Consider the following 18,374-nt stretch of genomic DNA (forward strand, 5'->3'; position numbering starts at 1 on the left):
GAACTCTATTAGCTATTGATGCTTGACGTTCACTTTCCTGGGAAGTGAATCTCGCGTTCTATCAAAAGAACCAAGCTGACAACCCACCAGTGTGAGTTAGTGTTCGTTGGCAATTGTCATCAAATTCATGTCAGTGAATTACATTTGATGTCCATCAATCACCGACATCTAACATCCAACACTCTTTTCTAAACAATTAATCTTCTTACTTTGTTGAGAGCACACACTCATTTAATGATAAATCTAATACCTCAATACTCATCATACCACCACTATAAGAGAGATATTTTATGATTCTTGTTCATTTCAAAGTATTACTATCCTCTGTTTTTATAGCAAATATACTCTTTGTAATAATTAATTCACACTACTATAATCATTTTAAGACAATGTTGCTACACCAATAACTTATTTTATTGTTACATAAATAAATAAAAAAACATATTTTAATTTATTAATATATTTTATTTTATGTTTAAATATAAATAAAAAAAAAATAAAAAAGAAGGGCCCAAGAGCACAAAAAAAGTGATCCAAAATGCACCCTTCACCAGGGCTGCAAATGAACCGGGCCGAGTCGAGTATGCGAGTGTTCATGTTTGTGTTCATTTAATATCAGCTTGTTCAAGTTTGGTTCATGTTTGTTCGAGCTTTAGCGTTTGTGTTCATGTTTGGTTCATTTAAATTAATGAGTGTTCATGTTTGGTTCATGTTCTCATGTTCGTTCGTTTAGTGTTTATCGAGCTTGTTCGCGAACATATTTAACGAATTTTTTTAACTATCAAACAAACACATTCATGAACATATCTATGAATAAATACATTTATAATAAAAGCAATTGTCTATGTAACAAAGGTAATGATTATTTATTTTATTAATTCTATAGTCAAATATTAATTATTTTTATCGAGCTTATTCACGAGTTCAAAATCGAACATGAATCTAGCTTTTATTGAGCTTCTTATCGAGCTTAATGTTGAGCTTGTTCACGAACTTCAAATGATGTTGTTCGTGAACATAAATGAGCCGAACACATTAGTGTTCAAATTTATTCATTTAAGAATCAATTATTTAAAATATTATTCAAATTTATTTGTTTAATTAATTAAACGATTGCAAACGAGTTTTAACTCGCGAAACGTTTTGTTAGCTTGCAGCCCTACCCTTCACAATTATGCGGGCAAAAAATATGCTCCTATTTATATAAACAAAAATAAAGCCAGCATCATTTGGAGGATTGAAGCCATGGAAGTGGACAGAGCAGAAACCAGCTCCGCTGCCGGGGTTTGTTTGCCATTGGGATCGCCGACCTTCATTGATATCGGGAACGGTCGATTGAGATGCAAGGAGACAGGGCACGAGTTCCCGGCTAAGGACATGGACTCCTACGCCCAGACCAAATCCTGCCGCCTCGCCCTCATCGACGTTGCTCTCTCCAGGAAGCAGCCCCCTCTACATACTTTTCTTCCCCACTCGCTGTCCAAGTATCAAAATCTCTCACTCTCTCTACCCTACACCACCTCACTCAATTTTTCTATCTATCCGATGTGTACCATATTCAGTTTTTTTATGAGGTTTTGTTTGCTTTGTAGGTCGAAACTCTTGTGCAGTTTAACGGGGGATACGATCAATAAGTCGGAGGAGCATATTTGGAAGCATATCAACGGAAAACGGTTTCTGAAGAAACTTGGTAATGTAAAGTATAAACTTCTTGGCATTCATTCTCTTCCTTCGTGGGTAATCTGGATCTAGATATTTGGAATCTACACTTTGATTGCCATTGGAAAGTGCATTAGCCTTGTTTTATAATCCACTAACCAAGGTATTTAGTTTTGCCAATTATTTAATGCGGAAACAGTTTTTTTTATTGATTGAGTTTGGGAAAACAAATTGTGTTTGGTTCGATACCATGTCCTGCATACAATTACCTAAAATAAAAATTTAGCATGCCAACCCTATATTTTTGTCTGCGGTAAGGCCATCTGACGCTTAAGTTATTAACTGGGCTTGAATGTGAATAAAAGCTAAAACCAATTTAGTAGGGTTTTCCTTTAGAAGAGAGAGCGTGCCATATCATAGATTTAAATTAGAGTTGGATCTATGTTGATGGTGATGGGTCTGAGATAATGCTGATGGTGATTCAAATCAAATGGTCATATTTATATTAGAACAGAACCACAACATTAGTGTTAATGAGATATGCTTCTCAAGGTTGATCAATAAGTTGTCACGAATATTGATGTGATCAAATATTGTAGGAACTAGAAGGGCAATCTTCCTTCTAATTAGCTAAGATATTTGGTTTTACCAATTATTGATGCAAAAATAGTTTTCTAAATTGGTTGAATTTGGGTAGACTTATTGTTTTTAGTTCAATACCACACCCCACATGCAATCGATTAAAATAAAGACGAGTTGACTTGAAAATTTTGTCTACGGTTAGTCCATATGATGCTTAAGTTATTAACTAGGCTTGAAATTGAATACTAGCTGAAACCAATTCAGTAGAATTTTCTCTTAGAAATAAAAGAGAAAGGAGTCGGAGAGCCTTTTTTTTTTAAAGTTTGGGAGGGCCTTTTCACCAATCCCTTTTGCGTGCATATATTGGCGTTTTCGATAAAGAGCATTATGAAGTGTATGGTGGACCAATAAGCCATGTTGCCATTGATGTTTGTGCTAGGCTAAAATATTCCTTATGACCTCCAATTGAGCCACGTCATTCTTGAGATTCATGTTGTATCATTATGTCTCTATTGATAACGAAGAGATATATGTAGTCTAGAGGACCTATGATTAGTGATAATGGAGATTTAAATTAGATTTGGATCTATATTGATGGCTCTGAGATAGTGTTGATGGCGATTTGAATTGGATGATCATATTTATATCATAATCACATGGTTAGTGTCAATGAGATGTACGTCTTAGCGTTGATTGATTAGTTGGTACGAATCTTGATGTGATCAAGTGGTGTGTGACCTAAAGGAACATCTTCCTTTTGAGTCTTATTGTGCAAAGAGCCAAAGGCCATCTTAACATGAATTGTATTATCCTTAATGAAGAGTTGGAATTAATCAAGGCTTATTGTTCAGTTTCCTTAAATTACCTTTACTTTTTGTTTTTTCTATTAGAACTTAGAAGTTCAAAGTACTTTTTCTTTCCATTTTTAATAGATTATTATACTAATAATTGCACATTTCTTATAAGTCAGAAAGATTTGATTCTCTTCTAAAATTGTCGTCCAAATTCAAACTTCTGTGATCACAACAACTCTTAGAGACTTAGAGTATTAAGGTAGACACATTTAAGATTATGGATCGAAAGGTATTGAACTGACTCATGTGCCTTTTATGTACTTGGTCAATAAATAAGCCATCAAGGCAAGATCCGAGATCAATTTAGGGAAATACAAAATTGATATTAGAACGACAGTAATGCCACCTCATTAAATTTGGATTCATTCCAAAGTTGTGGAGTGTGGACCAAATGTGAAACAAGTTGGACTAGATAGATCAGTGGTTAAACTCATTTTCAATCAAAAAGCTTAAGCTTTTGAGTGAAGCCAAACACTTTATATTTCTACACCATCATGTTTTTTTTTTACCTATTCTATATGGGATTAAATCCAATATTCCCTCTAAGCCATAACAATACCCCTCCACCCACCCATGTGAGAGTTGTCCACATCAGCAAACACCCTCTTAGACACATACATCAAGAATTCAATCAACCACGTTGTGCCACCATTTATATTTTGGTTGATTTTCTTTTAGTACGTTGCATATAAAATGCACTTAATGGCTCCTTTGTACTCAGCTTGCGGGGGCATGTTAAGAACCACTGGTTATATTCATATTGCTATCCTATTATTAATTGACACGTGTACCTATCATATATGTAACTCTATAAATACACTTGTATAGCTGTAACAGAGTAGGGAAAAACATTAATAAAGTTTTCATTTATTCTTCTTCTTCTTCCTCTATCAGTCGTGTTATGCATTTCTACATGGTATCAAGAGCCTCAAGATCCTGAGGAGCTTCTTCATGGCGGATCAGTCTTCCACTTCTTCCTCCACGGGTTTTGCGACTGGAGCAAAATCCTCAACTACTGCTATTTCTCCCTCTCTCAAGTTTGTGATTTCAAATCTCAAACTACTTGTTCTGCACGCTCTGACAGCGGATAACTTTCCCATTTGGAGTACTCAGATTGCCAAATTGTTTCGAGCAAATGGGTTCGCCGAGTTTCTTGATTCAAAACCGGACACCGAAAATCTTGATCCAAATCACGATGCGCGTTCTTGGCAGATTACCGATCAAAATCTGGCGACTGCTATGTGTTCTACCATTTCGCCGGCACTACTTCCTTATGTGATTCATCTTGAATCAACTCACACCATCTGGACAACCCTTCATACCAGATTTCAATCCTCAAACCGCTCCAAAGTCATACAGCTCAAAAACGAGCTGCACAATGTTTCAATGCAGTCCATGAACATGACTCAGTACCTTACTGAGATCAAGAAAATCGTTGATCAGATTTCCTCTGCCGGTTCCTCGGTTGATCAAGAAGACGTAATACTTTACATACTCAATGGCCTTCCTCCGGAATATCATGCCTTTACGACAACCATCCGCACAATGCAAGGATCTTTGTCGCTGGATAGCCTTTATGCGCTTCTTGCTAGTGAGGAAATTCATCTCAAAAATGTTGCACAGAAGTTTCCAAAAATGTCGGATAACCAATCCGCCCTCTACTCGATGCGTGGTCGCGGCAAACGTGGTCGCGGACGATCTACATCTGGATCGGCGACAGGGCAGAATTACAACTCACAGTCTGCTATCATTTGTCAAATCTGCAAAAAGAAAGGGCATGGTGCGGATGCGTGTTGGCATAGGCTCAACATCAATTACAAACCAACTCCGGTTGCTTCTAAGAACAATACCGCTCTTGCTGCGAATCAAGATACCACATCGCACACCGATTGGTTCATCGACTCCGGTGCTTCATCTCACATGACAAACACCACCGAAAACATGGATTTCTATAACACCTACAATGGTGCTGACACGGTAATTCTCGGGGATGGGAGATCCGTCCCTATTGCACATACGGGCTCGGGCATTCTTCCCACCCCGTCGAGTAAGCTTATTTTATCACAGCTTTTACATATTCCCTCATTGTCTTACAATCTTTTATCTATATCTAATCTAGTTAAAGACAACAATATCTCTATTACATTTGATTCTAACGGGTTTGTATTTAAGGATCGGACAACAAATCAAATCCTTCTTAACGGACCATGTGATCAAGGTGTATACAAGATCGCAAATCAAAGCTCCAGAACTAGTTCTTCCGCTCTATCGGCAACCTCTGTCTCTTCGGACATTTGGCATATGCGGCTTGGTCATCCTCACCAACGCGTGCTTACTCAGATTGCTAACAGCAATCCTGCTTTACATATTAAACATTGTAAATTTCCTTGTAGTTCTTGTATGTCCTGTAAAGGTCATAAAATTGTCTTTGATCGCTCTATTAGTAAAACTACTTCTCCGTTGCAACTGGTTCACTCCGACGTATGGGGTCCGTCGCCGGTTTCGTCTCACCAAGGATTCAAATACTACGTCATATTTGTCGATGATTTTTCGCGTTATGTTTGGTTGTTTCCTATTATGAACAAATTCGATGTTACTAACACCTTCATTCATTTCACTACGTTTATTGAACGTCAAACGAACCATAAAATTAAAACCCTCAGAACTGACGGTGGCGGCGAGTTCGTTAATTCTCGGTTTAAAGCTTTTACTCAAAATGCAGGTATTAAGCACCAAACCTCGTGTCCATATACTCCCGAACAAAACGGGATAGCAGAGCGTAAGCATCGTCACATAATTTCCACTACTAGAACTCTTCTACAAGCGGCAGGTCTACCGTTTGAATATTGGCTTGATGCAGCTCTCACGGCCACATACCTCATCAATCGTCTGTCGTCTACTACGACCGAGAACGTTGCTCCACTTACCAGGATGTTTAACATCCAACCTTCCTACGCTCACTTACGTACATTTGGTTGTGCCTGTTTTCCGCTACTACCTTCCGTCCGTCATATGAAACTTCAGCCCACTTCACCACCGAGCATTTTTCTGGGCTACTCTGATACATCCAAAGGCTATAGATGTCTTGACATGGTAACAAACAAAATTATTATATCTCGAAACGTTACTTTTGACGAATCTCTTTTTCCTTTTAAAAACAGGCAAACTCAACCTCCTTTTGTTGTGTCCGATGTACCGTTTCCACTTTTAATCCCCTCGTCTATCTTACCTGTGCAAAATACCAATGATACAACTCAGCCATCTCGACAAAATTTGCCCACAGCGTCCGTCTTAGCCGATACCTCTCCACGGCGCTTACAAGATCCTGAGATTAGCTCCGCACAGGTTCCTTCTACTAATCAAATCATTACTTCAACACATCCCATGATGACGAGAACCAAAACAGGATTACTGAAACCGGTAAACAAGCTCAATTTGATACATCAAAATCAGAACAATATAGATCCGACTTCATATACTGAAGCAAGCAAGAAGTTCGAATGGCGTCAAGCTATGGCTCAAGAATTCTACGCACTCCAACGGCAGGGAACTTGGACACTGGTTCCGCCGCCCATACATGGTTCTATTCTTGGTTCTAAATGGACATATAGAACCAAATACAATTCAGATGGATCTGTCGCAAGGTTCAAAGCAAGACTTGTCGCATTGGGTAATCAACAAGAATATGGGCTAGACTATCACGAAACTTTCAGTCCTGTTGCAAAGCTCCCTACTATCCGGATTCTACTTACCATTGCTTTGTTCCACCATTGGCAAATCCACCAACTGGACGTTGCCAATGCATTTTTGCATGGCGACATTCAAGAAACGATCTTTATGCGCCAACCTAAAGGATTTGAGGATAATTCGTATCCGCATTATGTCTGTAAGTTACAAAAGGCGATATACGGTCTCCGCCAAGCTCCCAGACAATGGTACACTACCTTCACGACCTACCTGCTTCAAATCGGTTTTTCTCAAAGCCAAGCCGATCCGTCGCTCATGATTCTTCATCGCAACAATGTTCGTCTTTATTTACTCGTCTATGTGGACGACATTCTACTTACCGGAAACAACACTCAAGCTATGAATGATCTAGTCGGTAAACTCAAATCCAAATTTACCATGAAACATCTCGGATTGGCACACCAATTTCTGGGCATAAAAATTGATCGCCACCCAGATAAGTATTTTCTATCTCAATCTCTATACGCTAAATCTATTCTTCAAATGGCCGAGTTACCTAAATGTAACTCGGTCGCTAATCCTTCAATTACAAAACCCGCAGCATTGTCTTCTCCACCAACTTCGATTTTCGATGCGGTTCTATACAGACGATTAATTGGAGCTTTACAATACTTGACACTGACGCGTCCCGATATCTCTTACGCCGTCAATGCTCTTTCTCAACACATGCATAGTCCTGAACCGATTCATACCGCCATGTTAAAAAAACTTCTTCGGTACATACAAGGGACAGTTGATTTCGGACTGCCAGTCACACGCTCCAACCTGACTCTAACCACATATTCAGACGCTGACTGGGCATCCGATCCAATTACTCGTCGATCTACCTCAGGCTTCTGCACTTTTCTTGGAGAAACGTTAATCTCTTGGACAGTTAAGAAACAAACAACTGTATCCCGTTCTTCCACAGAATCGGAATACAGAGCTCTTGCATCTGCTACTGCGGATACAATCTGGATCAAGCGGCTTCTGGCTGATTTTCAGGTTTCACATACTCAACCAGTTGACATCTTCTGCGACAACACATCCACGATTGCCCTTGCAAACAATCCTGTCTTTCATGCTCGCACAAAGCACATCGAAATAGATCAAAGGTTTGTGCGGGATAACATTCAAAACAATACAATTCGTTTGCTTCCAATCAATACCGTTGATCAGAAGGCAGATATTCTCACCAAACCTTTGAACACTCCACGGTACAAATTACTTCGCAACAAACTGACCATTGGACCCAATACTCAGCTTGCGGGGGCATGTTAAGAACCACTGGTTATATTCATATTGCTATCCTATTATTAATTGACACGTGTACCTATCATATATGTAACTCTATAAATACACTTGTATAGCTGTAACAGAGTAGGGAAAAACATTAATAAAGTTTTCATTTATTCTTCTTCTTCTTCCTCTATCAGTCGTGTTATGCATTTCTACAGTCTAGAGGACCTATGATTAGTGATAATGGAGATTCAAATTTGATTTGGATCTATATTGATGGCTCTGAGATAGTGTTGATGGTGATTTGAATTGGATGATCATATTTATATCATAATCACAAGGTTAGTGTCAATGAGATGTACGGCTTAGCGTTGATTGATTAGTTGGTACGAATCTTGATGCGATCAAGTGGTGTGTGACCTAAAGGAACATCTTCCTTTTGAGCCTCATTGTGCAAAGAGCCAAAGGCCATCTTAACATGAATTGTATTGTCCTTAATGAAGAGTTGGAATTAATCAAGGCTTATTGTTCAGTTTCCTTAAATTACCTTTATTTTTTGTTTTTTCTATTAGAACTTAGAAGTTCAAAGTACTTTTTCTTTCCAGTTTTAATAGATAATTATACTGATAATTGCACATTTCTTATAAGTTAGGAAGATTTGATTCTCTTCTAAAATTGTCGTCGAAATTCAAACTTCTTTGATCACAACAACACTTAGAGTATTAAGGTAGACACATTTAAGATTATGGATCGAAAGGTATTGAACTGACTCATGTGCCTTTTATGTACTTGGTCAATAAATAAGCCATCAAGGCAAGATCCGAGACCAATTTAGGGAAATACAAAATTGATATTAGAACGACAATAATGCCAACTCATTAAATTTTGATTCATTTCAAAGTTGTGGAGTGTGGACCAAATGTGAAACAAGTTGGACTAGATAGATCAGTGATTAAACTCATTTCAATCAAAAAGCTTAAGCTTTTGAGTGAAGCCAAACACTATATTTCTACACCATCATGTTTTTTTTTTTTTTTAACCTATTCTATATGGGATTAAATCCAATATTCCCTCAAGCCATAACAATACCCCTCCACCCACCCATGTGAGAGTTGTCCACATCAGCAAACGCCCTCTTAGACACATACATCAAGAATTCAATCAACCACGTTGTGCCACCATTTATATTTTGGTTGATTTTCTTTTAGTACGTTGCATATAAAACGCACTTAATGGCTCCTTTGTACATAATAGATTTATAAACGCATAATTGTTTTTTCTTGGCTATCAGAAGAAGGGGATTCCTTTTGTAGTCCTTTATTTGAATTTAGAAGATATGAATCCTATATGTCTTGCATGTGCACTGTAAATAGATGAAGTAAAAATGCGGCAATCACCAGAAAAGGTTGAGAAGGATGTGAAGAAGTCAAGAAAGCTGTCAAACTTAAATTCATATCCTCTTTACTGTCGGAGAGCCAAAGCTTTTATGCCTACGGAACCTGCGGCAGAGAGGAGAAGCAGTGATTCTGAAGAGCCCAATTTCTGGATTCCTACTGTTCGAGGTCATTGGGATTCTGATGATGAAAAAGTTAGCTGGGAATCGCGCATCACTTCTTTTCAGGAAACGGAAGCTAACCAAGGCTCAGGTAAGATAGAAATATTTAATTTACAGATAACAATCTAACTTTTTTATGATGAATTCTGCTTTTTTTCAGCACTAATTCTTTGATGAGAATACTACTTTCTTTGTTTTTTTTTTTTTTTAATGTTATAGAGCTCCTAGGAAAAAAATTGGCTTCTAGATTTTCTTTGTAACTATTGGAGAGAATTTTGTATTCCCAGCAAGTGATCATAGTAGCCTCATGAAACAAATTTTCCTAGATTGTAGTTCTCCACAATAATGAGAAAAGAATACATACTAAATTATGCAAATTATCTTTTTCTGCTTGCAAAGTTCTAAAGCTGAATTTAGGGATAAAGCTGTGCCCTACATATGAAGACATTAAAGCTCAATTCTATAGGGTAAGGGTGTAAAAAGTCATGCTTGAGTGAACTTAGGCATTGTTTAGCTTGATTCTTTACCTGTTCAGTCAATGCAAGAGAATTTCATTCTTGTTAATCTTCACAATATCAAAAGATATAAGCATACTAGTCGAGAAGGTAAGGGTGTAAAAAGAATCGAGCTTGAGCAAGCAAATGCTTTGTTTGCCTTGGTATTCTAATTATGCAGTTGAGCACATGCGGAGCTAGGGGTGCAAACGAGTCTAGTTGAGCTCGAGTTAAGGGTTGTTTGAGTCGAGTTCGACCATCAAATACTGAGCTCAAGCTCGACTCGACAGGGGAAAAAAATAGCTCGTTGAGCTGCTCATCGAGTGGCAGTTTGAGCTGTTGATCCTCATCCGTCCGTCGTGCCAGCGTCAATCATTAGCGTCGCCAGCGTCTACGTCTTCACCAATGTTCGCATCGTCGCCAGCGTTCGCGTCGTCTTCGCCAGTGTCCGTCGCCAGCATCAGTCGTTGTCATCGCTAGCATTAGTTTTCTTCGCCAACGTTAAGCCAGTGTTAGTCGTCGCTGCCAATGTATGTCCATCTCCAACGTCCGACCAGCCTCAGTCCATTGCATTTCTTTTTTTTGCTTACGCGATTTCATTTTCCCCTCAGCAACACGTTCCGCGAGTTGCTCGACGTGCTCGCGAGTCGAGCGGAGGACTGTTCAAGCTCGAGCTCGATAAGCTGTCGAGCTCGTAATTGTGTTTGAGCTCGACTCGCGAGCTCGATAAGTTCGACTCGTCGAGATTGTTACCGAGTCGAGCTCGAGCCAGCTCGTGAGTTGACTTGACTTGATTGCACCCCTAAGCAGAGCTGAAGCTTGTAATGATGTGGGATTTTAAATTAGGGGTTATAGTGGTGGCTTCCTCTATAGGGCTTTGGTCGGTAGTTATCCTATTCCTTGCATTTTCTTTTGTATGTTTTTTGCGAGCAGTTACCTTCATTTGACTCTTATAATGCCTATATTTATTATGCAATTCATGCAACGTGACCCCTATAGTTTTGCAGTCCCTATGGTTAAATGTTTGGCTCCATTTTAATTAGCGCCTATTCAGGAGTTTCCATAGGTTCATAATAATTTTTTACCATTTAAGATGTAGTTTTCTTTTGGATGTTACTATGTGATCTCATCCATTTTAGGGAATCAATCAACTATTGAAGATAAGAATTCTATAGATGCGAGCCCTTAAAATTTTACATCTTAACCTCTCAATGCTTTCGAGAGAGTTTTAACATAATAAGTTCCAGGTTAAATTTTCAGAAAACATATTAGATTAGAAATAAGACACTACCTAGATATTTTGTCCTCATTTTTGCTAGGACTTTAAGATATGAGTTCAAGTTTTTCAATTAATGCTAGTAATTAGATTGACATCAAGTTTATAGTTGTTGCATCCTGGAATATTCGCGGCTGTAGCGAAATATATAGTTTAACGTCTAAGCATTGTACGAACATTCAGCACACAAGCATATAAGAGAGAGAGTGTAGCGTTCATAAGAGACACCAAAGTTTTTACGTGAAAACACCTGAAAAAGGGGAAAACCACGGGGCCTTGCCCAGCTTGAATTAATCCACTAGTATTTGCAGTTGATTACAAATGAGGCCCTTCCGTGGGAGTATGCCTTGGCTTGATGTCACAATTGTACATCGTATAGAGCACATTACATGGTGGGAGTTACAATAATCAACATAGATATGTTTGTTTGGTTTGAAGGGCCATAGTCGGCACGATACAGGGGCCCGAAAGACAGTAGTTGGCAGAAGACCAGGGTCAGAAAGACCGTTGTCTGGCGATGTAGGTTGGAAGGACCTTAATAGGCGACGAAAATCGGAAGAACCATAGGCGGCAGGAGACAAGAGTCCGAAAGACTGTTGTCTGGCGATGTAGGTTGGAAGAACCGTAGTAGGCGATGGAGGTCGGAAGGACCATAAACGGCAGGAGACAAGGGTCCGAAAGACCGTTGTATGGCGATGTAGGTCGGAAGGATCGTAGTAGGCGACGGAGGTCGGAATGACCATAGGCGGCAGGAGACAAGGGTCTGAAAGATCGTAGTTGGCAGGAGACCGGGGTCTAAAAGATCGTAGTCTGGCGATGTAGGTCGGAAGGACCGTAGTAGGCGACGGAGGTTGGAATGACGATAATATGCAGGAGACAAGGGTCGAAAGATCGTAATTGGCAGGAGACCGGGGTCTGAAAGACCGTTGTCTGGCGATGTAGGTCGGAAGGACCGTAGTAGGCGACGGAGGTCACGGAGGTCGGAAGGACCATAAGCGGCAGGAGACAATGGTCCGAAAGACCGTAATTGTAGGGTGGTACTCTGATAGAACTCTGGGCTGGCCCAACAGAAGTCCGGGCCTCAAGTGGTGGTCCGGCAGAAGTCCGGACCTTAGGTTGTGGTCCGGCAAAAGTTCAGGCCTCATATGGTGGTCTAGAAGAACTTTGGGCATCAGGTGGTGGTCTGGCAGAACTTTGGGCCTTAGGTGGTGGTCCGAGAGAAGTTCGGGCCTCAAGTGGTGGTTCGGCAGAAGTCTGGGCCTCAGGTGGTCCAACAAAACTCTGGGCGTCAGGTGGTGGTCCGGAAGAACTCCGGGTGTCAGGTGTTGTCCTGGTGGAGCTCGGGGACTTATTTGGTGGTCAGACGGAGCAACGACGTCAGTCGGTGGTCCGGTGGAGGTGAGGGCCTCAAGTGGTAGTCCGGCGGAGCTCAGGGCCTTAAGTGGTGGTCTGACGGAGCAACGACGTCAGGCGGTGGTTCGGACGTCGTTGCTCCGGTGGAGGTGAGGGCCTCAAGTGTTGGTCCAACAAAAGTCGGGTCAATTTTTGACTCCCCTAGTCCAAACCGTGTAAGGTGACTCTCTCTAATCTTATCTGCCACGAGAGCTACTCCAACCCTTTCACTTATATAATATATACTCATTTTGCATTATGTTTCTAAGAGTGAATCATAATTGTGTGATTTATTTATTTTAAAAAAATTTATACTAATTGTTAGTTATAGATAAATTGTTATTCTTTAGAGTGCATGTTAGATTTGTAGCATTTTCATTACTCGCCTCTTATCATTTGCATGACTTCTGATTTTCATTAGAACTTTTGTAGAACATTAACTGTTGAGGTACATGAAGTTTAAACTTGATGATAAAGTAATGATGAATTAAATTCGAAAATTCTTTTTTAAACTAAATGTGAGAAAGATAGGATTCTTTTAAATTTTGGAGCATATTTGAACTAATGCTTGCAAATTGAAATTTTTAGGGAATTATGATATTAATTAAGTCTTTGATGTATCTAATCTGACTTTATTTCATGAACCATTTGCTAGCTTATTGGATTCTTTTCTCTTTCCATCTCTTCATTGTTAAACTACTTCCAACATTGCCAATATGGCTTGTTCATGAAGCTATTTTGGATGATGAGATTTTGTCCATTGTTGATGATGGATTCTAGTAATATCTAGTGCATTGGTGTGGTAGACTTGCTTGTGCTAACTCATGGATTATTTTACAAGAAGCACATAATTAATGCCCTGATTTTCTTGATGAATATTAAATGCTAAATTTGTTAGAGAAGCCATTTTTTTTTCAAGCTAAGCACATTAACGTAGGACTTTAATTACGTAATGAATTCCTTTGTGAGGTTCAAGTTGGTTCTTATACAGTTCCTTGCATTTTTTTGGTACAACTTCTGTGAACTGTTTGTTTATCCAACTCTCCCAATACCTACTGAGAAATTCCTGCAGCTTGATTACAATGTACGGCTTTGCAGTAAATGTGGTTGTGTTTTTGCCTTCGGTTTATGTTTTTCTTAGCGCTTATATGAGTAATTTTTGTTGTTTGGTTCCTACGATTTGCATACAATTTTCTTTTTGTTGTGACTATGTGATATGTTCCAGCTATAATTTCAGCTGCGGTGGAAATATATATAATAATGGTTCTCCTCTTAATCTTATTTTTTTGTCTACTGTCTTATAGATCTTCAAACTCAAATTTAGATCATTGTCTTTTATATATGACACTTACATAGAGATCAAATTTGTTTCATCAAATTTGTAATAACTTAACCATTAATCATGTATGTGGCAAAATAAGAATAATCATTTGTTATGTATAAGCTCACTTTAAAATCTAATTTTACTCACATATTTCACCAATCAAAACTATCAGACATCCTTTGCTTATGAGAAAAATGTCAAATTAGTCCCTTAACTCTTTAAATGTGATTCAAAATAGTTCATTGAGTTCTCATATGTGATTCAATAATTCAATAGATGGACTATTTTGAGATTTCGTTTGGGACAGCTTCTTTGCTGCTTTCTATAACGGTTTTCTAATACAAAAAATTTTCGAATTAGAAATTTTTGTACTTAAAAGTAGTTTTATAAAGTAGCAAAAAAGTTATCCCAAACGAAGCCTGAATCACATTCGAGAAGTCAAATGAATAAATTGGATATATTAGATAGTTTGGACTAAAATGATCCCATATAAATAGAGATATGGCGTGTTCTGTCATTCTCTATGGGCAATTTTGACATTTGTTTTCTTTCTATATCATCAATAACCATGTTTCTCAATTCCATATTATTTGAAATAGTCTGTTGATTGAGAATATCGATTTTCATCTCATTCAATCAAAACAACCCAAAGATTTTTTATGCTTGCAATGGATAAACGATTTCTTAAAATTTTTAAAATTGTGTATGTCAATAGTTTCAATAATGTTAAAAAGAATGAATAATTGTGATCATATATTTGTACTTCATGAGATCAAAGTTGGGATGAGAAAGATCATTATTCTCTTTGTGAAGAAAGTCTCCTTTTATATATATATAATTGAGTTCAGCTTGCTCTGTTTGTTTGCAACTCATTTGCTAGTGAAACTTATGCACCTTCTTCAAACTCGGTTTGTTTGCTTATCAATGAAACCAAACTGGAACCATTTATTGAGTAGAAAATAATTTATTCATGAATATCAATCTGGATTGACGGCCCTGCTTGGGGAATGCTTCTGCTGCTGATCTTAAAACCAAATTAATTCCTTTAATTTGTTTGGTAAAGAATCTACTGGCACCTTAAAACAAACTGATGATTACACTTTGCTTAGTTGTCCCTGTCCAGTGCCTAGATGGTCGTCATCTAGAAGAGAAATTATTTTGTATGGACACCGGACGGAGAGAACCGTCAGGATTTATTGCGCTTTTGCCGCTCTTTTACTGCACTTTTGCAAAAGGTCAGTAAAAGGACAGCAAATATTTAATGTTTACTAAATAATTGATTATTTGTTGAGCTTTTGCAAAAGGACAGCAAAAATGCATTCATAATTGAATATCTGCTGCCCTTTTGCAAAAGCGTAGAAAATTGGCAGCAAAAGCACAACAAATCCGGACGGTTCTCTCTGTCCGGTGTCCGCACAGAATAATTTGTCCATCTGAAAGGCTCTGCCTCATGGTCCTCATGGAGACTGCCGTAATAGTGTAGATTGGCATTGTTGTGTTTTCCTTTTTTTCTTTCTTATGCATCTGAATTCCTTGGTTCGTTTCCTTTCTTTTTTAGAAAAGACTCATGAAATTTGCGGCAATCTTTGTTTCTGCAGTGTTATAAGCTGGATCTAAAATTGTTCCAACCATTTTTAGACCTATATATGAAGATCAGATAGCTTACCATTATTAAACGGAAATTCTTAATATTAGACTGCGTAAGAATTTCATTGCCCTATAAAGCCTAGGGATAATCTGTGATTTGGCATAAGTTGGCCTTATTGTCTTAAGACAAATTTTAGGGTTCGTTTGAGATGGCTTTCTTACTGCTTCTTAAAGCAGCTTTTGAGTACAAAAATTTGAACTTTTATATTAAAAAGTTGTTTTAAGAAGTAGTAAAAAAATCATCCCAAACGAAGCCTTAGTCCTACATAATTTATGCACCCTTATTTATAGAGATTCATATATATAAATGCTTAGTAGCTAAATGTTCCCCATGCAGCAGGTTTAGCAGATGAAGGGAGAGAAAGAGAAAGTCTAGAGCTGTCAATCCGGTGTGTAAGCTACTTGTTTACTTTTTCTCCCTGTTTTTCAACCTCATTTCTTTTTGTTCCTATGTTTTTTGTTTCTCCTTCCCAACTGGCAGAATAAAACGCATGGCAATTGCCGTGGGACCAAGTAGCTTCGCCTCTAGGAAGAAGAAGAATAAGAAGGGCTCGTCTTCAACTGTTCCAAATATGCATGGAGATGTGTAAGATGGGTAGGTAAGACTTTTTTGCTTTAAGTTGCTTTCTTGTAGTTACCAAATTTGACTGATACTTTTTTTACCAAGAAATTTTTGTGCTAAAGATTTTAGTATTTTGATTATTTTTAATAATTATAATGTTATATATAATATTTACAAAGTTCAGTATTGACCAATACCAATAAATGCTAACTATAATATTAATCAGCCCACTAAAAAAACTTGGTTAGTGTGAGAGTTCATATTGTGAATACCTATGCTTTTTATTCTCGTAAGGCTTTTTTTTTTCTTGAGAACGGAGTATCTACTCACTGTCACCCCCCTAGAAGGCTTGGCGGCGTAATTAATCCCTCGGCGAGTATACCAACCCCACATGTGCAGGACTCTCAGTTATTTTCTCCTCACTTAAGAGGTCGCGCTGCATGAGAGGGGATTCGAACATGGGTTGGGAGGTTCCAAACATGCTCGTCCACCAACCCAGCTAAGCTTGGTGGGGTTTTTTATAGGCTTATTAGAGACAACTAGTTTTTTAGTGTAAAATTTTTTGAATTATAAAATTTTGTACTACAAAGCTATTTCATAAAGAAGTAAGAAAGCTATCCTAAACGAAGTCTTAATTTATTTGTTAAGTTTTTGAAAATCATATATCTTTAAAATATAATGTGAAATAAAATTGTGTTTACTAGATTTTTTGGCATTAAAAAAATAAAATGGAGTTAAATCTATATATTAGTTTAATATAATATAGTGATAATTTATTGAACTATTGTTGATGTTGAAATTTAGATGCTAGATTTAATGAATCAAAGTAATATTTTAAAGATAGTGGTGAATCATTCCTGCTAATTATATGATTTTACAAATTATAAAAACAAATATTAATAATCAAACAGCCACTAAATACTGAGTGTATTTTGATTTGAACTATCATTTAACCTGGTCTTTTTCCACTACATTTCAATACAAGTAAAAATGGCCCTTGTTAAATTCATATATAATTTAGCCTTTTTTTTCCCATAAAACAGGTCGAGTTTCCATAATATTAATCATTAGTTTGAAAATTATTGAATTTATTATAGCTAATTTTAAAAATAATTTTAATAATTTATAAGCACAAAGTTTCTCCTACCTAATGCAGCAATCCCATTATTTTAAATTTGTAATCACTTATGGTCTAACATCTTTCTATTCAAGGTTGTTGGGAATCGACTATTCATGGCTGGTACAATGTGGGCCCATTAATAAGCAATGTGGGCTCCACAGTAAAATCGTGATGTCCTTTACCAACAACTGATGGGCTAGCCAAACTAATAGGTGCGGCAGTATAAAGAAGCAAGTAAACTGGTGAGTCACCTACTCCCTCCTACCGCCTCTACTATATATTAAACTTACCTCTCTCAAAATTCCGTGCACCGTTTTTATTTATTTATTTATTTATTTTTATGAGGTTGAGCGAGTAAATCACAAATAAAGATAAAAGAGTTAAGGGCATCTCCAACGGAGAACTCCATTTTTCACGGTAAAATTTTAAAATGCTGTGGTGCTGCTCCAATCATCATTTTATGTGTTTTTGCGAAGGTAATGATCTTTTCACGTGTTTTTTCGATTGAGAAAGCAAAATAGCGTGGGTGAACAGTGCAACGCTAATATTAGCGTCGCACTGTTCAACGGCGAGTAAATGGCGGAAGATTTTGTGTTCAGCTGGAGCGATCGAATGATGTCATACGCTCGTTTGGCGTTCGGTTGGAGATGCTCTTAGAAGTTAGAGAAGTCAAATGCGGGCCACCACGGTTAACGCCCAATCCTTCGACTATAGGGCTAGTATTTCTATATAAAAAGCCCAATAACTTTTATTAGAAGATATAGATACTCAGATGCATTATAATTTTTAGATTACAAGCTGCAGTAGCACATATTATTGCTCTATTTATTAATCTATGTGCAGCTCCCTTGAATCTTAGGCTTCGCTTGGGATGGATTTTTTAATATTTTTTGAAGCAGTTTTTTAATATAAAAATTAAACTTTGATACTAATAAATAGTAAGA

The 18,374-nt window shown here is 37.8% G+C and overlaps 1 protein-coding gene across 4 annotated transcripts; it reads left to right on the plus strand.

Annotated features, from left to right (window-relative positions):
* Positions 1–1,189: 1,189 nt before the first annotated feature.
* LOC110114762 (surfeit locus protein 2) lies at positions 1,190–16,934 on the plus strand. 4 transcript variants are annotated; one of them, XM_020847747.2, is made up of 5 exons: positions 1,190–1,484; positions 1,593–1,690; positions 9,461–9,706; positions 16,086–16,137; positions 16,230–16,934. In XM_020847747.2, the coding sequence occupies exons 1-5, from the start codon at positions 1,246–1,248 to the stop codon at positions 16,336–16,338; spliced, it is 744 nt and encodes a 247-aa protein (XP_020703406.1). In that variant the 5' UTR covers positions 1,190–1,245; the 3' UTR covers positions 16,339–16,934. The 4 variants fall into 4 exon arrangements, with proteins under 4 accessions (XP_020703406.1, XP_020703404.1, XP_020703405.1 ...); XM_020847745.2 differs by having other exon boundaries at positions 1,192–1,484; positions 9,434–9,706; positions 16,230–16,493; XM_020847746.2 differs by having other exon boundaries at positions 1,192–1,484; positions 9,434–9,706; positions 16,089–16,137; positions 16,230–16,493.
* Positions 16,935–18,374: the final 1,440 nt, after the last annotated feature.

The sequence above is a fragment of the Dendrobium catenatum genome, unplaced genomic scaffold, assembly GCF_001605985.2.
Source record: "Dendrobium catenatum unplaced genomic scaffold, ASM160598v2 fragScaff_scaffold_412, whole genome shotgun sequence".
Classification (NCBI taxonomy): domain Eukaryota; kingdom Viridiplantae; phylum Streptophyta; class Magnoliopsida; order Asparagales; family Orchidaceae; genus Dendrobium; species Dendrobium catenatum.

What these genes read in the sequence shown, in the direction of transcription:
- LOC110114762 (XM_020847745.2), top strand. Translation starts at nt 1,246, where the DNA reads ATGGAAGTGGACAGAGCAGAAACCAGCTCCGCTGCCGGGGTTTGTTTG. An exon ending in CTTCCCCACTCGCTGTCCAA is followed by an intron (nt 1,485 to 1,592) that starts GTATCAAAATCT and finishes TTTGCTTTGTAG; the next exon opens with GTCGAAACTCTTGTGCAGTT. An exon ending in AGTCTAGAGCTGTCAATCCG is followed by an intron (nt 16,138 to 16,229) that starts GTGTGTAAGCTA and finishes CCCAACTGGCAG; the next exon opens with AATAAAACGCATGGCAATTG.